The following is a 24,521-nucleotide window of genomic DNA, read 5'->3' on the forward strand; positions in this document are numbered from 1 at the left end:
TAGATTGAGCAGATTCATGAAATCAAGCTTATACTGATTACAGAAAAGTCATTTTCTGAACATTTCAGTTAGTACCACTGAGTGGAAAAAATCAAAGCACTCATTTTTACAAAATCTAGCACCTTACAAAAGTTTGCATTTCTGAAGAACAAAAGACAAGAATGGAAGCCTCCTACATGTAACAAACTACCGATACTGGTCCTTCTTAGCACACCTGGCTTCCCGGTGGCACGCGCGCGCGCGCACACACACACACACACACACACACACAGTCAGATATTTCTTCTTCTGATGAATATCTGTGATGTGCCTTCCATATGCCAGGCACTGGGCAAGATGCCACCAGAAACACAAAGTGGTGTGGTCAGAATCAACTCCTTTTTAGAAAGCGACACTCCAGACCTCAGTGGCGTCTGGAAGCCGGGAGCAGGCCATACCTGACTGACACACTCCAGACCTCAGCAGCACTTGGAAGCCCGGAGCAGGCTGTACCTGTTGACAGCACTCTAGATCTCAGTGCATTGAGAAGGCTAGTACAGCCGTACCTGATTGATGGTCTTCTCCATTTGCACTAAGCCCAAGTTGGGTAGTGTGTTCTTTATGAAGTCCACTATGGTTTCCAGGTTCTCATGTTGCAGAATCAAGGGCTTATGGCTTCCCAAAAGACTTAAAGCCACTTTAAATATGACCTCTGATCCCTGAAGAAAGATCATATCTAAGAAGACACAGAAATGCAGAGTTAAGTCCTGCCAGCTGCTGACAATATACCACCCTCTTCTCTCTGCCTCACACTAAGGAGCAAAAGGGTGGGAAATTGAATCCAAGTTACAAATTTTATTTCTTCCTTTTTAAGAGCCTGTTATTTCAGACAGAGTTGGCAAGACACTATTGCAAATGATAACAATTAAAAACAACAGATACATATATGGCTTAGGTTTTGTCACAGGTTCAGATAAAAAATTTCTACTCTGAAAAAAAACAATTAAATTTAAAAGATCTTCAAAAGTTGAGAAAATTTTTATTAGCTTATGATTTTTTCCATAAAAAAGATTTTAAAGGAGTTGCCAAAACATGTTTTAAAAAGACCAGTTTTTAACTATGTATGTGTGTGAGTGTGTCTATGAGTATGTGGAGTGTGCACATCTATACACTCATGTGCATTTATAGAAGGCAGAAAAGGGTATCAAGTATCCTCCTCTTCTCCCTACATATTCCTTTGAGGAAAGGTCTCTCCCTGAAGCAAAGGCTCATGTTTTCCTGTCTAGGCTGGTAGCCAGCCTGAGAGATTCTCCTGTCCTGGTCCCCCTCAGGGTTGGGTTACAAGCATGTCTGGGACACCCAGCTAGTTACTCTGGGACTCACGGCTGTGTAATAAGACCTCTTCTCCACTGAGCCGTCTCTCCAGCCACTGCAACGGGCTTTCAATTAGTAAAGCCTAAAGACTCTTGTAGATGGGGAATTATATTTTGAAATAAAAAGACAGAATGAAAAGATGTTTAAAGCTTTTAACAGGCGTACAAAATTTCAAAAGCACACTGAACTTCATCAGAACAATGGCACCAAGAGCCATTCTTCTGTCTGAGGAATTTAAGTTGGGTGAAGCTACTCTCCAGTTCTTGTTGTGTTTTCTCATGATTGTTGGCAAGCCACAGCAATGCCTATGCTGAATTTATACAGTAGGATGAGGCAGTGGACAAAGCAACGAACTGGAACTGGAGCCAGTACAGATGAGCATCAGTGCCTGGGCTAGAACAGAAGAAGACTGGCTACTGGGTGTCTCGGCTCGGGCACGTTTGACCTAGTGACTGGAATAAAGTGAAAAGAAAAAGGTGAAAGCAGAAGTATAAGTAAAACCAGGGCCAACTAATCCGTTTCTCTCCTCCTTTGATACTCCCCACCCCACCCTTGGCTGCGACACGGTAGAAAGGGTGAGGAAATGGCACCGGTGCAACCACGACACCAAGGCAAACCAAAGCACCCCAGAGGAGATTCCCTGAGATGCCCCTCCACGTGAATCAGAATGACAGCACAGGAGATCTGTTCATAAACTGGAACAAGGCTGGACACTGCTGGAAAGGTGAGAAACTGAGTCAGGGCAGCATCTGGACAAGGCACAGGAGAGAGGGTGCTGATCTGTAAGCTTACTCAGCAGGCTAGTCCTCAAGATATCTGAAATGTTTACTACGTCCCCAGTCACGTGACTGGAGTTGGTGCCAACTGGGAGGTCTGTGCTGGAAAATGAGGGCACCAAGTGCAGCCTGAGATTGCTGACCACATGGGGAGCCCTTAGCTACTGAAAACGCCACACCTGCTCAGGGCTCAGGCTGGCCCTAGTCATGGGATGACCTGCTTCCTCCTCAGGGTTGGTTGTTGAGGCTCAGACAATAACTTCAAGATTGGCGTGGCTTAGAGGAAGTATATCCACACCAAGGCTGTGTCACTGGAGAATCTGTGACATGCCTCGCTTGTGGAACACACACCCACATATAAACCTCACCATGGCAGGAAATGACAAGATAGAGAATAGCGCTATAGGACTTATTTTTATTAATTGCATACACACACATATGCCAGCCAGAAGAGGGCAACAGATCCATGGGAGCCGGAGTTACAGGTGGCTGTGAGCTGCCTGATATGGGTGCTGGGAACTGAACTCAAGGCCTCTGGAAAGCAGTAAGCTCTCTTTACTGCTGAGCCATCTCTCCAGCTCTTACAAGATGTATTTTAAACATAAATGTTTTGTAAAAGAACAATCAAAATGATAAAAGTTTTATGTACTCTGAAAAACTTTAAGCCTAATTTGTAAGTAATTGAAAAAAATGTTACCTACAACACAGCCCCTCTGTGCCAGCCCAGCTATTTCTATTCTGGTCATCTTCCCACGCTCACACATCTGCATTTGGGAATTAAAAAAGTCAACAACAGTAACTGTCCTTGGAAAGTCCCTGCAGGCAGTGACCGCTGCCTGGGTGGAGGTCCTGCCAAGCTGCAGCTGAGCTGGGGCACAGCTGCCCACTTCCCCCTTCCCTTCTTTCGCTGCATTTTCCAGCCATTCAGAAACAGGCAGGAACTAGAGGGTGCCTTAAGATCAGCTGACCCCATCACAGTGCATAGGACTTGCTGAGTAGAACACAAATAACAACTTTCCCTTTGAAGACATTCCCACAGCTCGGGCTCTGTGCCCCATCACACCTGGGACCTCTGTTTACAAGCCCATGATCTGCAAGTGCAATTTCCTTTGGTGACCTCATCTGGAATCTCTCTCAGCCACATGACTGCTGTCCAGGACAGCCCCACCCTCCCCTTAACGTTCTCCTAGGAGGTTGCAATCCTGTGGTCATAGCCTCTACCTTCCTAACACGAATGTGACAATCATCATTCAGGCAGATTCTGCCAAGGCGCACAGTTGCTACTATGTCATACTGCAGAGCCAGCGCTTCCCTGGCCATAGGACAACTCCCATTTCCTACTCTCTCCACTCGAAGGCTTCTGTGCCTTATGTCAAGCCCTCAGTTCTATGCTCCACTTTTATCTCCTCAGCAGGGCATGCTAGAGAAGGACGCAGAGCCGGACCCTAGCAGGAAAGCCAGCTCCTGTTTCTCCCAAAGGCAGATGTGATCAGAAAGTGAAACAGATGTATTTTACTTTATATTGATGTGTCTGTGTGTGCAGGTGCTTATGAGGGTGTCAGACCCGCTGGAGCCAGAACTATAGGTGGCTGTGAGCTGCTTGAGGAGGGTGCTGGTGTAAACACTGGGTCTCCAGCCTCCATCTTTGGAGGCCTCGCCCCTGTGCCCCTTGAATCTTGACCCCTCCCCAGGAAATGTCAAGACTACTCCCTCAGGCTATTTAAACTGCTCCCCCAAAAATAAACACGTGGCTTTCCCCCTTTCCTCCAGTGGTCATGTGTTGGCAGCTTTCAGGTTCCCCTCGTGCCACCTGAGAGCGCGGGAGTCCAATTAAACTTGGACTTTTAATTTTTTAATTAATTAATTAATTAATCTTTTAATTTGTTCTGATTGGGATTATTTTGGGTCGGCAGAGAGCTCGTGCTTGAAAATATTCCTAACAGCTGGGAGCTGAACTCCGGCCCTCTGCAGGAGCAGCGTGTGCTTTTAATCTTGGAGCCATCTCTTCAGAGCAAGAGCACATGTTTCAAGGTCCATGCTCCACTCAGACTAAAATCATCCAGACCACGGGGTCCAGGACAGAGGACCACATCTACCTCAGTATGCACACCATGAGGTCACAGGATACACACTGGCAGCAGCTGTCCTCTCAAGCAGCACGTCCTATTAATTAATATGGGAGCTATGCTGGTGCAAGCTGGGAATCTCTTTACATTTGTTTGCTTATTTATTTAATGCATTTGTACGTGTGTGCCATGGCACTACTCGTGGGAAGGCTAGAGACAACGTGCAGGAGTCAGGTTTCTCCTTCCTCCACCTGGGCTCTGGGGACTCAACCCATGTCATCATGTTGGGTGACAAAAACCCTTAGTTGCTGAGTCATCTCGCTGACCTCACAAACTGGAAACGTTCTACTCATGTATAAAAGAGAGAATATCAACAAAGGCTCATTTGCTTTAAGATTTATCCAGGTTTAAAGGCTTAAAATGGGAAGAGGTCCCAGGCCAGAAAGGCCCAAGAGCCTGAATGGCATAACTATGCATCTTAACTACTGCTCTGTATGGAGCTCAACGAGCTTGGTCCCCACCGCTATAAACGGAAATGGCCGTGAGAATGCTACCTTTTCTGTGGGACCTACGGCTGAGCTGGACCACTGAGATGTGAGCCAGCCAGGAACTCACTAGTACAGCAGGGAGCTGTGGGACCCAGGAATTTTGCAGACATTGGCATCTTTAGGCACACTGTATATAAAACTCCAAGACTCATCACTCCTTCAGAGAAAAACATCCTGTCTGAACTGGCTTCAGCTTTTATTATTAGACTTTAAGTCACGAGAACGTGTCGCACGGAGCACCAAATTATCCTGCAGAAGAAAGGCTCTCATCTCCAGGGAGGAGGCTGCTTGTTTTTCCTGCCCTTCACCAGCATAAGCAGCTTCACTTGGCTCTCCTAGAGACCGGAACTTTCTCTGCAGGTGGCGGCTCCAGTTTGGCCCCGGCAGGAGTGCCTCACTCGTCCCCCTGTAGCTGAGTCTGTGGTCAGTTCAGCCCCCTTGGCACAGTTTCTCCCACAAATCCTGGAATTCAACTTCTCAGCTGTTTCCACACTACCAACAAGGAGTTCTCCCTGCCCCCTGCTCAGTTCTAGTCCTTGCACGACCCACACAGCTAAAGGAGGGGGGTGGGTGGAGCGGGGCACCCCCACCCCATTCCAATTTATAGGAAACTAAAGCTCAGAAAATATTGGCAAGAAAGACTGAAGCCCACAGCTAGAGATACATCCTGGGATCCTTCTGTCAGTATAGCAAGCACCCAGCTTTGAGGCTTTTATTCTTTACATATGGTCTAAATGCCATGAAATCTCACAGCTGGCCAAACTGTAAGAAAGCTTTTACTACCCATCTGACTTTAGTGAGCCACCCTCCCTCCCAACCCTGAACGCTAGAAAATAAGTCAAAAGAGTTATGTGGAAAGGAGTTGTTTTAAGGATACAGATCCCTGTCACAGAGGGGAAGTCTCCAAAGGTTCTTGTGGACAGACAGAAGGAAATAAAGGAATAAATAGTTCAGCATTCTGCTGGGAGGTGAGGGGAGAGGAAACTAACACCCACTTAGCCTCAAAGACCAGCGCTAAGGGAAGGAGAGACAGCTCAGTGGTGGGGAGCTTGCTGTTCTTCTTCCAGAGGACCCAAGTTCAACTCAGAGCATCCACGTCAGGCCCTTCAGATTACCTGTAGCTCCACTTTCAAAGGATAGGATACCCTCTTCTGGCCTCCTGGAAATTCACACAGACATCTACTCACACAGGCACACACACATACACAAATAAAAATAAATTTAAAAACCAAAAAGCTAGTTTTGTACTTTTAGGATGTAGAATCTTAAGATGTCTATTCAAAGCATATGTATAGTAGTGTACACGCAATGCAATGCTTCCCAACAGTCCCTCAAGACGCTCTCCGAGGGGCTGGAGAGATGTAAGTACTAGCCATGTAAGCATGAGGGACTGGGTTTGGAACCCTAGTGCCCACAAAACAGGGCATCATGGGGCAAGCCTATAATCTCAGCTCTGGAGAGGGAGAGACAGAAGATTCTCTGAGGCTTCAATGAGAGACCTTGTCTCAAAAATAATGTGGGGAGGGAATAACGGAAGGTTACCAACCTCTGGCTGCCACATGTATGAGCATGCTGCGCGCGCACACACACACACACACCCTCTTTGGCTCTGAAAAGAAATCTTTGAAATTATGACATTACATGTGCTTCAAAGTAAAAGAGGTGACTAATGGGCGGGACTGTGTAGAGCAGGGTCTGACCTGCTCACGAGATGAGGACTCCTAGGCAACCAAGCCTGAGTAGACAGTCACACAACCAACAACGACCACAGGCTGACAATACAAGCTGCTCACTGACAGGAGAATGCTGGCTGGCAGACACATGGAGGAAGCTCACCAAAGACCCTGGCAACAAAGCCGAGCGGGAACTGTGAGGCGAACACCGTGAGAAACCAGGGAGCCGCGTAGAGGCTGGGGCCAATCTCCTGCTCTTCCAGGTGGTTGTAGAGGTCTCTGTGGTAGTCATGGAGGAGACGTGACAGCTGGTACATCTGGATCTGCAGGAACATACATCCACAGGGCTGACAACTACATACCTACCACACGTATGGACTTACTCATCTTATGGGGGGGAGGGGACTTTCTGCCCTGCTTGTCTTCTACTTGGATGAGGGTATCCACTGACTTCAGTGACTAATGCATCCCTGGAGCTCTTGGGAAGAGGCTCACAAGAGGTTAGTGGAAGAGCCCCAGAGCGATAACGTTGGGTCAGCTTCCACTTCCTTCTTTGTCCCCTTTGTGTTCCTTGGCTAAGAGACCCTTAGATGTCTGCTTGTAAAAGCATCTCACGAATTCCCTTACAAATGCACATTCTTAAAAAAAACTCCAATCAAGGGGAATATGAAACATAATGTTCCAGCTAGGTAGCAGCAAACCAACATCACCTTTATTATGATTCCAGAGAGTAAATCCACTGTCTGCGCTAAACAGTCAATTCCCTCTGGACTCCTAGAATCACCCCAGCAAACCAATTTCTTAGGTTTATTAACAAAGAAACACGGATTCTGAGCAACTTAAAACAAGAAATGCTTAAGATGAACAAAAAGAAAAACAAAAACTTCAAGCTAAAGTTCCACTCTGGGGTCAAAGGCCACTTCTTCAGAGAATGCTGCAGCTCTGGTAGGAAGCTCACCCCATTCTGTGTAGTGACTAGAGCCTAAAGACAAAATAACTCAGAGAAGGCCGGAATCTGACATGAGGCACTGGGGTGGATATGTACGTCCGTAACTGGGAAAACTAAAATACAACTTAGATCATAAGTTTTCTTCAGCAGCCTCCAAGCTTCTGAATGAAAAGCTGATTCTGCTAGAGCAGGAAAAAGCCTGTAGAGTAGGCTAAGTGCCGTAAAGCTGCGCCACTCCACTCTGGTGACGGCTGCCACACATAAAACACAGTGTCGGGGCTTGCTTTTGTGAGGTTCATGTTCATAGGGTTCACAACTCCAGCGAGAGTCGAATGGACTTTCAATAACACACACTGGTGTTTTCAAACCAAGCCCTCAGTTCTGACGGTACATTTTTAAAGCCCTCAAGTTATGGGAAATGCACAAATGAACAGGTCCCCCGACAGTTAAGCAGTGCTTAGGGACACCTCCAGATCAGGGCCCAGAGCTTTCTCCGCTTCTGAAAAACAACAAGTACAGCCTGTCAAGCTGGACACACTGCTGTGTCGCTTTCTCTCCTTCCTTCCTTTCCTCCCTCCCGGCCTGGAAGCTGGGGCTAGAACCCAGAACTTCACCACGCGTTAGGAAAACACTCAACTGCTGAGCTACATCCCTAGACATTTTGTTTGTTTTTGAGACTGGGCCTAACTATGTAGCTCAGACTAAACTCATCCGTACAGGCCAGGACAGCCTACAACTTTGGACTCTCTTGCATCGGCCTCCTAAAACTGGGGCTTACACACCAAGACCAGCTTGGTTTTCTTTGGATAAACTTGTTCATTCACTGACATGGTTTCTATTCCATTCCCGGCACTGCTGGAAACTAGTGCACAGCTCGACAGAATCTTTTCCTCTCACTAAGGAAATCAGGGCACCAGACAGTAGGAAGTCAGCACTAAGGTGATTTATGGCAGGAAATGTGTTGTCCTGAAGGCATGGTATGTCTAGGATGAAGGGACGCAGGGTCAGTATAGGCAGGAAGAGCTTCTGTGATACAGTATATGACAGTGTAGCTGAACCCTAGACGGACAGGCAGTGGGGATGGAGAGAGGATCCCAGGCAGAGGATAGAGCAGATCACAGGCTTGGAGACACCAGTAACATTGCTAGGAAAGGACGGGATAGGAGTTAAGGTCCTGGAGCCAGACAGGCCTGGATTTAAATTCCACCTCTGCCACTGGCTAGCTGCGTGCCCTGGGCCAACTTCATATTCCTGTCTACAAGCTGACCCAATTAATAGCATCATCCTGAAAAGCATTATGGGAAGCACACAGATCAATGCCTAACACAGAGTGAGTTAGCGGCAGCCATCAGTGGAGAAGAACCTAGATCAGCCTAAGAGGAAGGATGCGCGTCTCCAGCATCTCTTTATTTACAGCACAGGGATGCCTGGTACCTGTAAAATAATCATGTCTGGCCGGTACTGTTTCCGCAGCCCCATGTCAAACATCAGGAACTTGAGCATCTTGAATGCCTCTTCCTCACTCATATGAAGAAGCAAAATGCCTGCCACAAAGCTGAGGCCTTGGCAGTATCCTACTTCCTGGTCCAGAAGCGAGTAGGCCTTCAGGATGTTGTAAAGGGACAGCTGACCTGCTCCGAGCTGGGCAGAGAAGTACGGGTGCGTTGGAAATGTTCGCCCTGGGAAAAGAACATAGGTCAGGTATAACATACACAGAAACCCACGGAACCAGAAAAGCAGCTGTAAGCCAAGGGTGTTAACATCTGTGTCCTCAGCACCACCTCTGCCCTGTGAACGTGGTCAGCTGGCAGTAGGTCCTAACATAACATCTGCAACAATAAATGGTAAGTTTGATAGCTCTGTTGTCGTATTTAGTTTGTTTGCTTTTGAGACTGGGTCCCAGTTTACAGTTCTGGCGGGCTTAGAAGTTGTTTGCTGTGTAGACCAGGCTAGACTTTAACTCACAGAGAGTTGCTCATCCCCTCCCTCCCAGACACCGTTAGAGGTGTGCACCACCGTGTCCAGTGAGTGGTGGTTTGGGTAGAATACATTATAATTACCTTTTACCTAGTAGATATTTGTGTTTCAATCACATTTGGATTGAAACAAGAAGAAAGTCGCTAGTCCTGACAACAGAGCCCTACTTCTTAAGAGCACGGTTCTTTCTAGACATCAACCCTGGCCCGTGTCATTCATATACTGGGACAGATCTTTGCCACAAGCCTTTCCAGACCATGAGTTCTGCCCACAAGTGGCTCTCACCACGGGATTCTTCTACACTTTTAAACCAGAGGCTGAGATCTCAGACAGGCCAAAGGATAGTAGGTGTTCTCCTTTACTCAAAACGGTGACCTTCTGAACAGGGGATAAAACAGGTCTTAAGATCATGGGGCTGGAGAGATGGTTTAGTGGTCACGAGCATTGGTGCTGTTTCAGATGACCCACGTTTGATGCTCAGCACCAGCACCCACACAGAGCTTCCAACCACTTGTGGCTCCAGTTCCAGGAGACTTATCCAATACCCTCCTCTGACCTCTATGGACACACATACACACAAATAAGTAAATACATTTAAAAAAAAAAAGAAAGAAAAATCATGACTATTTCCACAAAGTTGATACCAAAATCAAAAGACATGGGCCAGGGAGAGGCTCAGTGGGGCTTGTCATCAAGCTGACTGCTGGATTGTGATCTCCAGGGACACACATGGCAGTAGAAGAAAACTAACTCTACAAGTTGTCCTCCAATCAACATGTGTGCTATGCCACAAGTGTGTGCACAAATAGGTAAAGCTGTCATAAATAAGTTTAAAATATAAATTAAGTTTTAAAACCAACTTTTTTTTGCCTTGTTTCATTGAGGAGTCTCTTACTGCTGATACCTGCGAAAGTCTCTGGTGACATCCTGGTGACAGATGGAGAGGAGGATTTCTAAGGAACAGTCACTAGAAAGCGCCACATTAAAAAGTTACAGAGGGGCACAGGACCAGGTGGACACAGGTGAGATCCATGGCCTGGCTGGTCACCCGGGCCACAGCAACTGCTAGCCAGAGTTCCTGAGCATCAGCATCAGGCAGGAGGACAGAGCCACAGGTTTGTGCTCAGCTTCTCTAGAAAGCACCTACTTCATCTTGATGAAACGCGGCTGAACCAGCCACAGGCTCCTGCTTTTCAATCCCTGTTCCCTTCCAGTCTCTGCTACCTCTTCCTCCAACACATTCCCCAAATACTCTGCGCAGTCACCCAACTGTTCAGGAGAAGTAAGCTGTGCACACAGAACAAACACGCCCCTCCATCAGTCTGGATGTGCACACTCCTTTCCTACTCCCAGATACGCCCTTTAGGCCTGTGAGGCCTATGAGGGAGATTCCCAGGGTCTCCAAGACCTTGTTCCACTGTGGACCCCATTGAAGGTGTGCACATGAGCAGAACAGGCAATTACTTTTGTTAAGCTCTGAGTGATGGCTGCATATGGCTATGCTGCAAGCTATAATGAGAATTTAACACTGCCTAGCTGTCATATTAAAGTTACAGGTAGGGCCAACAAGATGGCTCAATGGGTAAAGGCACCTGTATGTAAGCCAGGTGACCTAAGGAACCCATGCATGGGTGGAGAGAGTTGACATGACAAAACTGTCCTCAGATCTCCACACATGTACCCTGGCACACCTAGTCACACATATACATCATATACAAACACAATACTTTTCTAAGCACAGGTAGAATTATTTTGAATAAGCTGTTTTGTTTAATTAAACGTATACAATATTATCATCTCAATATGTAACCAATATGAAAGCATCAAGGCATTTTGCCTTCTCTTTTCATATGGCACCGAACTCCAGCGGTTCTTGTGAATGACAGCACACCTGAATTTGGGCTCATCACATTTCAAGAACTCCACAGTCACTCTCGGCTTCTGAACTGAACAGGCCAAGAGTATCGCTTTCCTTGGATTATCAGAAGCAGGCAGCATACGCCCTTCTCCCTTCTCACTCCATTCCCTCACCGGTTCATAGGCAGACTGGAGCACACCCTGAGACAGGCCAACCAGCATGAATACCCCTCTTCCCTACTTAAAAAGATGTTTATTTATTTACTTACTTACATGTGACAGCCAGAGGACAAGTTGGAGAAGTCAGTGCTCTCCTCCAACCTTGTGGGTTCTGGTACCAAACCTGGTTTGTCAGGCCTGGAGGCAAGCCGAGCCACCTCACCACCCCACTATCTGCCATTCTTTTAGCCCTGTGCTTTGAGCTTTCAGCCAGAGGATCCTGGGAGTCTGTGAAGCCTGTTCAGAGTTTGTGAGAGCTACCTTTCTGTTTTCAACTTCAGATCCATATAAAGTCAGCCTTTTCTTTGTTTTCTTCAAAGAATATAAGCAGAGCAGACTAAATGAAGGAAACATAAGTAAGCTATGAAAGTTGTTCTAAAACTGTAACACAATGTCATAAACCATGACTGATTTTCTTTCGGAAGACAGTTGTTTCTCATTGTATAGTGAGCTAGTTATTTTAAAACAAAAGTTTTTTTTAACTGTGTCAGTTTTAATTTCTAATACAGTAAATATTAACACATTTTCCATATAAGCCAAAGCTCGTTGGGCTACTCAGTTTGAAAGAGAAAGGAATCCTGACCTCCCAAGTTAGGAAACCCTTGTCCCAGGCGAACACAGCTGATCTGCCTTCCTGGCTGCAAATCCAGAAAAGGGGAAGGCCGGGTACTGCGAAGAGAATGGACCATCCGGGTTAAAAACGTTTCCTGGGCAAGCCACTCCCGTGAAGCCAGTGTTAGTGTGGCAGCCCCAGGGAGGAGAGGGAGACACACCACATCCCTCATCAGGTCTTCGGTTAGTCACCTCACAGACACAGACCCCCGCCTTGTGGGATGTATACCCGGGGCATTCGTGGTCCGATAGGCCTCACTTCTCACTCAAAGCTGTTGACCACAGGTAAACCAGCAGCGGCTGTGTGCTGTTTGGCACACTTGGGAATAATAAAATGAAAGTCCAGGGCCAAGTCTCTCCCGCAATGAGCCTGGCACAATAACCCCTAGGCATACCACTGGCTCTAGAAGACCCTGCCAGAGGAGAGTAAGAAACTGAGGTGTCCTTGCACAAACCCACGGGATTAAGACCTCCTTCTTTAGTAAACTACACGTTATAATTTACCATTTCTTGGTAGAGAACTGCGGGTCCCTTCAATTTCTGCTAAAGGAGATGTAGGCTACCTTCATAGACCAAAAAAATAAAAATAAATAAAAAAAAAATTGGTAGTTGGAAACTGTCAGATGGGCACAAAGAAACTCCTGGACTAGGGAGATGACTCGGTGGGTAACAGCACTTGCTGCATGAATACAGAAAACAGAGCTCAAACCCCCAGAATCCACACAAGTAGCGAATGTGGTCACAAGCATGCCTGTAATTCCAGCACTGCGGGTGGGTGGAGTCAGGAGGGCTTGCTGGCCAGCAGTGTAGCCCAGGTTCAGAGAGACCCTGTGTCAAAGGCATAGGTGGAAAGTGATAGAGCAGGACATCAGATTTGGGCTCTCTGTGCCCTCCCACTCCAATGAGCTTCCTACAGTGCATGGCGCATCTAAGTACCCAAGGAGACCCTTTGCAACTGCAGCTGCCGGCACTTGTGCGCTCTGTCCTAAGTACCTAAGTGTCCAGAGGCACTGGAGTTAGCATGATTCCTGGGACTAGCTCACAGGGCTCTGCATGTGAGCACCTGCGCTGACCCACCACCTACCAGATACAGTCTTGGCACTGAAAACTAAACCCCAGAGGTCTTTTGAGGCATTGGGAGGAGACGGCCACCGAGAAGTTTCTGGAGACCATCGGCTGACTGGAAGGGTGCGGGAAAGGAAGGACATCGTACTCTGCTTTACTCATTTATCGTTCACACTGTTTCCTCGTCGTGAGGTGACAGGCTGGCATAGTGCTTGCAGCCGCCGCCACCGCCGCTGCTGTGATAGCACGCTCTGACACAGCAGCTAGAGAGAGAGGATTTATCTGAGTTCGCACCTGAGGGAAGTCAGGGCCGCAGGCACTGGAAGCAGCTGGCCACATTACATCCGAAGTCAGAAAAGAGCAGGGAGTGCATCCGCGCTAGTGCTGAGCTGTCTTCTGCTCTCCACAGTCCAGAATGCCCTGCTCAGGGAATGTCCTCCCTCACAATTTAGACAGACAGATCTTCCCACATCGCTTAGCCATAATCAAGATAACCACCCTGCCCAGAGGCCAGTCTCCCAGGTGACTTCAGATTCTGTGGGGTTGACAGCTGACACTAACAGTCACCCAGGGCATATTTAGAATGACCAAACAAAGTGAGTTCATGTTGAGATCTCAATAATATCAGAAGCACACACTCTTCCGAATAATTCATAGCACTGTTGGAGCAGGAATTTATTGCCCTCCAGAACTGTGATGTTTAACTGATTTCCACAGAACAAAGTCCAGTCTCAGGCTGGACGCACAGACTAGTGTGGCTGCGGAACAAATTCTAGGCATATTTCTGTCTTTTGCCATTAAGGTTTTTCACCTGTTTTACTGTACCTCCAAGTTAGCAATAAAGACTTGTTCATCTTTTATGAATTCTAAAAAAAGCAGCGACAATTCTGCCTCAGGTTTGAAGCCTCTGGTTAAAACACATTAAGCAGAAAGAAAGCCCATGACAGTACCTAGCCTGACCCTGCGCCCGAGTGGCTCTGATGGACATGCTCTGCCTCTCTTCACCAGCACAGGCAACCCTGCCATGCCCAGGTCTCACCGGGGAAGCGTCTCTAAGAAGCCCGTCAACCACGTTTCTGAGATCAGAAATGGCAGCACACCTGCAATTGAGGCAATAGGGACGTAGGCAGGGGGACTTGGGGTTTGGACCACACTATGAGATCCCGACTCAGGAAAAGAAGAGCAAAGAACTGGAACCCACCGAGAGACTCATGGGACCCTCACGGAGTCATTTCATATATGGTAACAAGACTGCCAGAACTTGATACAGAGAAGAGAGGGGCAGTTCCAACTCCTGCTCTGACTCAATGGTGTTTCTGTGTCTCTGGACTGGGTTGTGGTCTTTCTACCAAGCCCCTGTGCCCCGTCTCACCCCCATCACAGGAGAAGCTGCACAGAGTCACTGGTAGAGACAGATAATTGCTGACGTGCAGGATGGCTGCCAAGGAAGATGTTTGGAACCCCATCAACAGCCAGAAGTGAACGGGAGCCCCAGACACAAGGCAGGGTCTTGGCAGTCCATGTTATCCACCCAGGATGGAGAGTCACAGAGCTGAGGAGAAAGGCTATTGTCATCAGGAGGTCAGGCCAGAAGATGGAGCTGGAGCCAGGGTGATACCTGCTAAACCTGGTAGCTTTCTCCAGGCTGGCTGTGGTCTGTGCTGAAGGAAAGGCCAGGCGACATATAAGGAAGCAGTAAGCAGAGCTAGGAAGTCAGGCCATGAGGCACAAAGACGAAGGACTCTGCACAGAGCCTGCCCCAGCTCTTGCTTCCACAGTAAACTAACTGCGCAGTCCACAGCAGGCCATGCAGAGGTGAAGTCAGGCCACATCTGAAATCACACTTTATAAACTAGAAAACATGACTAAACTGTAAGGTTGACTATTTTTACTCCTTGAAGGAACAAATCTTGCAAAAAGTTGTTTAAGCAAAAGGCCCGGTTTCATAAAATAAAGCAAGAGACAGGAAAACAAACCCATGATAAGCCAAATACTTCCCATCAGTGATGCTTTTTCTTCCAGCCAGTATAGGAAAGCCACTTTGAAGGAACTAGACTGTGACGTCACTCTATAGCACACACCTTCCCTGGGCCCAGAGACTGCCACTGGACATACAAAGTACACAGCGTGGACTCAACAAGAGCTGGTGGGGTGAGCTGAGCTCTGGCGTGTCCCGCTGGTCGGGACAGTGGCCAGAGCTGGAGGCCTTCTGGGCCAAGCCTACTTGATGTCAACTCACAGCAAAGCCAGAGCCCTGAAGAAGGGCACCCGCTCCAATTCTGGGTCTGGGCCAGCAACCAGGATTTCTGGTTCACACAGGGACAAGAGCTAATGCTGGCAGAATCCCTGGATCACTAGGAGCCTGGTGGAGGTAACTTGGGACACGGATTACTGCAAATAGAGGTTCTTTAGACCCTTGGGAGGAGGTCTGGAGGCCATCCAAAGTGGAGACCAGGCAAGCACTGGGCCAGAGGTGAGGAAAAAGAAGGGTCAACACAGTGGGGGCTGGGTGTAGCTGGCCTTGGGAGCAGAAGGGAGAGGGTGGGGCCTAGCAGGGGCAGGGAGGATGTGAATCAGGCTGTTTTCTAGGGGAGAGGCCACTGAGCTTGGGCTCAGACAAACACTACTTCCTAGGGTGAGGCCTGGCTGGTGGGGTGGGGGTGGGGGCGGGGATGTGTGACCAAGCTGGACTTCATGCTCTTTCTGCAGGGAAGTGATGACATTCAAGCAGTCTGAGGCAGAGGGCTGACCATGCCCAGGAAGAGTGAGGGCCAGGCAGACAGGAAGTCAATGGAACAAAATGCAGAACAGGGAGGGAAGTCTCAGCCCCATTTCCTCTCCTCCTCCCAAGCTATGGAGGAGGGGAGAAGGCAGGAGAGAGGTGATCTCCTACCCCCACTTCAGCTCACGTCACATGATGGGAACATGATGTCACTGTTTCTGTTACTTACCTGCCAATGTACAAACAGCCATCCACCCTCAGGGTCACCGTACCAGATGGGCTTTGATTGGAGGCTTGTCATGCCTGTCAGCATCACCCTTTACCTGCTTAGCATCTCCTTGGCAACATGGAGCCTGCTGGGCTTGGCAGTCTCAGGGATGGCAGAATGATAGGGGGCAGGTCCAGTACCTCTGCTCTGACGACCATGTGACTTGATTGCTCAATGTCAGTTTCCTCATTTCTGAGGACAGAGGGTCAGGTTCCCAGAGAGGAGGAGGGAGGCGGCTGAGAGTGCCTCCCAACTAATGTGGTAGAAAGATACGAGCGCCTACTACGTGTGGGGCACTGTCCTTGGGTTGAGAGTGTACTGTAATACAGCCCATGTGCAGCCATGGATGGCTGCGTCCTACCCAGCAGAACCAGGGGTAAGGAGGGAACAAAGCTCTCATGTCACACTGCTTATGGGAATATTTATTTAGCCAGGTTCTGGGACCTCTCTGTGCACATATCTCTGTGTAATGTGAACGATGGCATTTAAAGCCAGCACTAAGAGTAGCCTGAAGATTGTATGGAAGCATGAAGTATATGGCTTGAAACTGACTCCTGCTGACCTAGCCCACCTTCTCCATTGTGGCTGCAGCAAGGGAAGTACCCACAGAACGGGGCCACTGCAGTGCCCTGAGCAAAGACAGAGACCTGGGGGGAGGGTGCGCAGAGATGGCCTCGGCGCCCAGAACTGGCACTCTGGAAGCAGGACCACATGCTCCACCAGCAGTAAATGAGCTGCAGCCATGGAGCCAGCACCCTGCAGCAGAGACAGACCTTGTGAGAGGGTGGAGAGGGTGGACAGCCACCCAGCAGTCAGAGCGTCTCTTGTTCAACATAATTCCATTCTAAGTCAGTGAGGTCTTCCCCATGGCAACTGCAAAGACATCCAGCACACTGCTTCCTTCTTGTGTTTTAAAAGCTATTCCAGAAATAAGGCACTGTCCACTTTCCAAGATGAAACTGCAAACACACAGCTTTCTACAGCTTTTCTGATGAGTTCTGTTTGCACACCACAGCCCAGGGGATGCTCCGAAAACTAAACCAAGCCAGTGCATTTCTCTGAAACTAAACCAAACTAGTGTGTTTCTCCTGTAACTAAACCAAGCCAGGGTGTTTCTCCTGTAACTAAACCAAGCCAGGGTGTTTCTCCTGTAACTAAACCAAGCCAGGGTGTTTCCCAGGATGCTTCTTCAGTGGGCCGCAAACCATCGTGGAAATATGAATTACTGAACTAAAGCAGAATTATGTCTCTACATCCTTAATGACCACTTACTCATCTCCATGCCCCAGAACATGCCAAGCAGAACAAGCCAGCCACCATGCAAAAAGGGAGATGCTTATGCCCTCTCAGAGGACGTCTGTGACCACTGTAGGGTTTTGAAATGAAGTCTCAGCACTCAATTGCAGATCACTAAACGACCTGGTCACCTCTCCAGATTTCTCAAGTGTGGAACATCCCCTTTTGTCTCCAGGGGGAGGGCAGACTCACCGAGGTCAATGAGAATGGCGTGCTGCTGGGAGGTCAGCTTCTTCAAGAGTTCTTTGTAGGGCACGTCCTTTGGTTGCTGTTTACTGGGAAGTGGATGTCGAAGAAGAAACTGCTCAGCTAGAAATTTCCAGATCTCACCCCGGTGATGGCGTGGCACACCTTTAACAGAGTGGAAAATGCTAAACCAGACTTTATGCACAGAATTCCATCATTGATAAAAAATGAACTGTGTCCTTTCCCGTGGCTGCAAATTTGTGTGTAGTGTGTGTTCTTTGTGTGTATATATACCTATACATGTGCAGGGCATGTGTGTATGGGCACACATGCACCCTTGGGTGCTGTTCCTCAGGTACACATCCACTTTATTCAGAGACATGGTCACTCACTGGGCTGCATTACCTAAGTAGGCTAAACTGGCCAGGGAGCTCCAGGCATCTGCCCATCTCTGCCTTAGTTGGGATTACAACCATGTGTGGTCATTCTCAGCTTTGACATGGGTTCTGGGAACCAAACTGCGGTCCTCACGCTTGTGAGACCACTCTTTACTGACTGCACCATCCCCCTAGCCTCCAGTGAATGAAATTCTTGTTCCATTATGAATTAACTGCACAGGAGTGACAGAAAAAGTGTTGCATCTCCCCCTCCATCCCTCCCACCTCTTACCTTCCCCTCCCTTTAGCCCTCCTTCTTGTCTTCCACCTTCCAAAAGATACATTATGATCAGAGCAGGTCATACTCTGCAAAGGACAAACCTGTGAGTATGGCAGAAATCCCGACCCCACCTAAAGCCAACTAATGATGCTCTAAGAGATGAAAGAGGGATAAGGAAGTGAATCAAAGCGCGATAGAGCTCAGATGAAAGCGAGCGGCTCCGTGTATCTCAGCAATCGGGATCTCACAGCCTCTGGCGTGCAAGCCAAGATGAAGGAAAAGGAAAGAGAACCAACCAGAAGGAAGTTATCTTGAGTGGGTCAGGGTACCTGGACAGTTGTTGGTTTTTCCCCACCCTGTGTATCAGCTTGGGAGAAATGTAAGGAAGGCCTAACTAAGTGACCGCATCCCACACATCCTCTTGATGACTCTGAGCAGGATCCATTTCCTAACCCTGGAACCTCTAGTGGCTTTGTTTCTGTAGATGTACCTAAAGCCAGGACTTATGACATCATCACTGTAATTGCAACTCTGTACCTTGAGACAAGGGTCCCTGACAGCAGCACCCAGAGAAGGAGCTGAAAGGAGAAGCCAGTGTGCCCATGGAAGCAGAGAGTTTCTGCCAAGAAATGCTACAGCTGGGGGCTGGAGAGATGGCTCAGTGCTTAAGAGCACTGCCTGCTCCTCCAGAGGGCCATAGTTCAATTCCCAGCCACCACTTGGTGGCTCACAACCAACTACAATGAGATCTACGGTGCCCTCTTCTGGCCTGCCAGCATGCATGTAGGCAGAACGCTGTATACATAATAAATAAACAAATCTTAAAAAAAAAAAAATGCTACAGCCAGCAAAAGCTGGAAAAGCCAGGTCTGACATCTGGACTTGGGATGGCAGAACTGTGACAGAGAGAAAAAAAAACGTGTGTGTGTTTTACTTTTTAAAATTAAATTTATTTGACAATTTTTGTACATGTGTACAATACATTCTGATTAATGTCACTCTCCATTTTCTCCCCAGTTTTTAAATATGTTTCATATATCTTGACCATATTCTTCCTTTCCAGCTTCTCTCAGAACCTCCTCGCCTCCCTAATTTTATGTTCTTTCTCTTTCTCTGAAATCAAACAAGAAAAACAAACAAACAAACAAACAAACAAGCCAAAACAAACACACATTAAAAAAACCTCTCTAAACCTACGGAGTCTGTTTTGCATTGGTCAACTACTTCAGATCATGGGGCCTGGCCTGGAGTTTGCCATACTGTTGGAGAAAACTGATTTTTCCTGTGTCAGCAGCTATCAGTTGCATGTTGGTTAGGGGTGGGATTTCATGTTCACTTCCCCTTCCCAATAATGGAATTTTGTGTGTCTTGAATGTGTACAGGTCTTGAAACTTATCTTAAAGAAAACCTTTGGTGTGTGTAAGTGTAGGCACACGTGAGCCACCATGCTTGTGTGGCAGTCAGAAGACAGTTCTCAAGAGCTGGTTCTCTCCTTCCACTCTGAGGAACCCAGAGACTGAACTCAGGTCATCAGGCCTGCGCACAAACGTCTACCCTTGGACCCGCTCCCTGGCTAACTTGTGTTTTAGCCACTGAGTCTGTAATTATTTACTGTGCCAGCAACAGGAACCTAACAGCCCCTAACATCAATCTACTCTTTTTTCTTTGCTTACCATTCCTGATCAGGTCTGCCTTAGATGTGTACACACACACACACACACACACACACACACACACACACACACAGCAAACCTGTAATACTTCAAACTCCAACTAAAAGCAAACAGTGAACAAGATCATAGTCAGCATGATGAGTAATTTATAGAGGGGTTTTTTCACCAAATACTTTCTGGCAGACTGGAAATTCTTCCCAATTAGGAGATGTCCAGTTTCCTCTTCTTCCTAAATCATTCCCCTTATCTTATCGGAATTTATTCTGGGGAGGAAGAGAATACTGGTCATGCTACCAGTGAGCACTGGATACTCTCATACTGCAGGATTAGCCAAATCTGAGACAGAAAGCAAAGTCATTCAGTCAGACCCAGTGCTTTTGCTCAGAATGTCCTGGAACATCTTCCCCCATGCTCAGTTCTGCTTTCTCCTAAGCTCAAAAGGAAACCTGGTCATAGAAGGCCAGCAGGCAGGGAATTCTGGCTAAGCAAGAGACTGTTCACTCAGCTCATGTGTGAATAACTATTTCACCAATGTGAAACTAATATACGCTTACTGCTATAAAGGGAAAAGTTCTGACAATGCAAAAGTATAAGATGAAAAGCAATAAGCCCACTCATAACCAGGGTAGACATATACTTCCAACATTCACAACAGAAAGCTTCAGAAAGTGGGGAGAACCCTCGCTGCTCATTCTATCAAGACAAGAGTTAGCACAGGGCGCTGTGCCCGGTGGCCCAGGAGGCGCACTCACCCACCTCTAACCTAGACATGAGCGAATGCATCGCCACAGGTCTCTGTGTGAGAGACCAACTGTGAGACCGAGTACTATCCTTCTCTCACACGTGGAAACGCCCACTGGGCTGTTTCCCGTGAAGACGCATGGATGGTCACATGGCTGGGCCACTTTGTTTTGGTTTCAGCTACTAAAAAAAAAAAATAGAATAAGCATTCTTACCATAGCAATCTGTGGCTGATTAATTTCTAGAATAAGTTTCTGGGAATTGCATTGCTGGGTCAAAGGTAAGTGGAGTTTGCATCTGACCCATTCTGCAGATTGCTTATGGCCACTTCACACTAACATACTGAGAGACACAGCTATTTGCTTCTAGGACTCTGAACTTTGCTGTCTTTCAAAAAGTCATCTGAGGCCCATCAAACTTGGAGTTACTTAATATTCCGCAGAATTCTTTTCCCAAGTTGACTCCTTAATCCTGCTACTCCCATCTCATGTTAACTTGGAAAAATTTCTAAGTCCCTACTGGGAGGAAAAGCCTCATCAGTTACACAAAGGCTGTCCTCTGTTTCACAGTCACCTCTGCTTGGAAGGTCAAAGTCATGTTTTGGTTTAGTATTATTTAAAAAGTCTGAGGCTCGGACGAGCAGTGGTCGTTTGTTTGAAGTTGCTAAGTCTTTGCGTGTTGAAACTAGATGATGGAGCCTCTTTTACACTCCTTCAGGGAATGACCAAGTCAGAGAAGTCAAAGGAGTTCCAGACCAGCCCTGGCTTACCACACTCTATGACAATCTATGACGTGCCTCACAACCCTGCCCTACTCTAGCCCACAGGGTCCAGTTACCTAGAGCCCATCATCCCCTCACCACATGGAACAGGAAATAAATGCTGAGGTTTGCAAGGCCTCTGAGATGCTCAAATATTTGGAGCAGCTGCCAGAGGGCAGGCTACTGCTGCTGAGGTACCACTTCAGCATGTCACTTAGCTAACTGTGAGAAGGAAAAGATGGTGCACTCAGTTTCTGCTTCCTAACCTTTCAAAACAGCCATCTGCGACCACCCACCATGACGGTCACAATGCAGCAGCCACGATGGGTGCCAGATCCATCAGCACCGCAGGACTGTGCAAGAGTGACAGCATGGGCCAGGCTTCCCCTGCTGCCAGTCAGGGGGCAGAAGTGCAGACTCCTACCCAGGTGCAGACTCCTACCCAGGATCACACGGGAAGCTGTGCAGAACACGCCTCCAGCCCTAGCCCACATACATAGGGACTTGAGAACAGTGCTCTTTGAGGCATGGCTCAACCAAATGCGGATGAGAATTCCTGCAAGCTGAGGGCCTGAGGCCACTATCACCCAAGTCTCCTTAATTCGTAGGAAGGGAAGGTCAAAACTAGCAGTAACTACCCATGAGCACTAGAACACTGCTGTCAAAGCCCAGTAAACGGTTTTGTTTACTTATTCAATCTATTTGCATGAGTTTGTTCGAATGTGTAGGGTCATGGTACGTGTTTGTGCAGACCACAAAAGCTGGCATCAAGGGTCTTCCTCAATCGCTCTCCATTTAGCTTTGGAGCTAGGGTTTCTCACTGAACCTGGAGGTCTGACTGGTCTAGCTAGTCAGCCTTCCTAGGGAATCCCTGGTCTCTGTCTCTTGAGTGCTGGACTTATGGGTAGTTACCACCTGTCTAAGTTTTCCATGGGTTCTGGGGATGTGAACTCCCAGGCTTACACTGGCACTGAGTTATCTCCCCAGCACAGCAGAAGGTTTTTAAGGATGTCTAAAAGGGATGGGCTTACAGCTCAGTCCAGACACTGACCACTCTTTCAGAGGATCTGGGTTCGATTCCCAGCACCTTTATGGTGGCTCACAACTGTCTATAACTCCAGTTCCAGGGGATCTGACATCCTCTTCTGACCTTCTTGCACACTAAACATGCACATGGTATACAGACATACATATAGGCAAAACATCCATACACATAGAAATAAAAATAAAAAATCTTTATTGAAAGAAAACGACCATGGTAGAAAACTGCTTAGTCCTATTGGCTCTCTTAGCAGTGAGTAACACATGCACATTGCCTCCTACTACACAACCACAGGAAACCCTGCATTGTATCTGTGTTTGCAGCCCTCATTCAGATCCTGGGTATTCAGAACTGATGGAGCAGAGCTCAGGAGCATCAAGTACAACAGATTACTCTCAGAAGGCTCCCCCTCACACCAGCGCTCACCAAGAGAAATCATACTGTTTACTGTAACATAGGGAGTTACAATGAATCAGACCAAAACAAAATGAGAGAGAGAGGCAGGGGCAGAGGGATGGGGAGCCAAACAATTGGGAACAAGGTAAATGACACATAGTCATGGAAATGGCAAAACCTGTTACTTAGTATGCCAACCTAGTAAGTTCAAAAAAAATGAGAGAAACATAATGATAAAGGACAGACTCATATGATTTTTGAGACAAAAACCAAATTTTGTGACAAACTGCTGGAACCATTTCCAGACTTCATTTCAAGCTATGTGCTCACCTCTGCAGGGATAAAGCAACTTTGGACTGGTAGATGGCAGGGAAAGGCGCCCACACTTCCGTCCTCCCATATCTAGGACAGCAGACTCAGGTGCCATGCTCCAGGGTTTCAGTGCATCTATTCTTCACAGCCACCATCGTCAGGCACACCTTACACACGTGCACACTGAGGCTCACAGCTGGAATGATGCTCAGCACCGCAGAGTACTTACTGCTCTCACAGGGGCCTGAGATGGATCTCCATATCATGTAACCGCCCATAGCTCTGCCTCTGCCGTCTGTGGGCACTGACACGGACACACTCTGGGGACCCACTGCCTCTGCTGTCTGTGGGCACTCACACGGACACACTCTGGGCACCCACTGCCTCTGCCGTCTGTGGGCACTGACGCGGACACACTCTGGGGACCCACTGCCTCTGCTGTCTGTGGGCACTGACGCGGACACACTCTGGGGACCCACTGCCTCTGCTGTCTGTGGGCACTCACACGGACACACTCTGGGCACCCACTGCCTCTGCCGTCTGTGGGCACTGATGCGGACACACTCTGGGGACCCACTGCCTCTGCTGTCTGTGGGCACTGACGCGGACACACTCTGGGGACCCACTGCCTCTGCCGTCTGTGGGCACTGACACGGACACACTCTGGGGACCCACTGCCTCTGCTGTCTGTGGGCACTCACATGGACACACTCTGGGGACCCACTGCCTCTGCCGTCTGTGGGCACTCACACGGACACACTCTGGGCACCCACTGCCTCTGCCGTCTGTGGGCACTGACGCGGACACACTCTGGGGACCCATTGACTCTGCCGTCTGTGGGCACTGACGCGGACACACTCTGGGCACCCACTGCCTCTGCCGTCTGTGGGCACTCATATGCAAACTCACACATATACATGGGCACTCATATAGACAGACTCACACATAAACACATAATTAAAAATGAAATACAACTTTTTAAACAAATTTAAAAACCAAGTGGTGCTCCCGGAGAGAGGTTATCTTTGCTGAAGATCACACTACAAAGTGCTTACCTGGATGTGGTCCAAACCCAGACCCCCGCAAGATGAGCCGAGCACTCTGTTGTTTCCCTAGCAAACCCAACCATCAAGAAACCACATGTGGTTTCTCTTTAGTTTCCTAATTAATTTATCGTATCGCTTATCCAACTCACAGGCAACTAAAACTAAGCCTTGGGTTTTCCTGTCAACATACTGGTCCCTGGTTTTCCGGGCATTTTCATTACTGTAATTAAGATCATGAATGGTGGTGGAACCCACATCAATCAATCACACATCTGGAAACACAGTGAGCAAAGATGAAAATGCCAGACAGTCACAAAAATGGGGCTC

The 24,521-nt window shown here is 47.9% G+C and overlaps 1 protein-coding gene across 5 annotated transcripts in view; it reads right to left on the reverse strand.

Annotated features, from left to right (window-relative positions):
* Tbc1d1 (TBC1 domain family member 1) overlaps positions 1 to 24,521 on the reverse strand; it is a 180,018-nt gene that overhangs the window by 12,301 nt on the left and 143,196 nt on the right. For all 5 annotated transcript variants that reach the window (XM_041671269.1, XM_041671268.1, XM_041671270.1 and 2 more), the window contains 4 exons: positions 17,574 to 17,732; positions 8,800 to 9,044; positions 6,580 to 6,739; positions 546 to 715 (listed from right to left, as the gene is read on the reverse strand). In XM_041671269.1, coding sequence (XP_041527203.1) covers positions 546 to 715; positions 6,580 to 6,739; positions 8,800 to 9,044; positions 17,574 to 17,732 — 734 coding nt within the window. The remainder of the gene's footprint in view (positions 1 to 545; positions 716 to 6,579; positions 6,740 to 8,799; positions 9,045 to 17,573; positions 17,733 to 24,521) is intronic.

The sequence above is a fragment of the Microtus oregoni genome, unplaced genomic scaffold, assembly GCF_018167655.1.
Source record: "Microtus oregoni isolate MIOR12 unplaced genomic scaffold, Mior012 000021F_ref0000039, whole genome shotgun sequence".
NCBI classification, from domain to species: Eukaryota; Metazoa; Chordata; class Mammalia; order Rodentia; family Cricetidae; genus Microtus; species Microtus oregoni.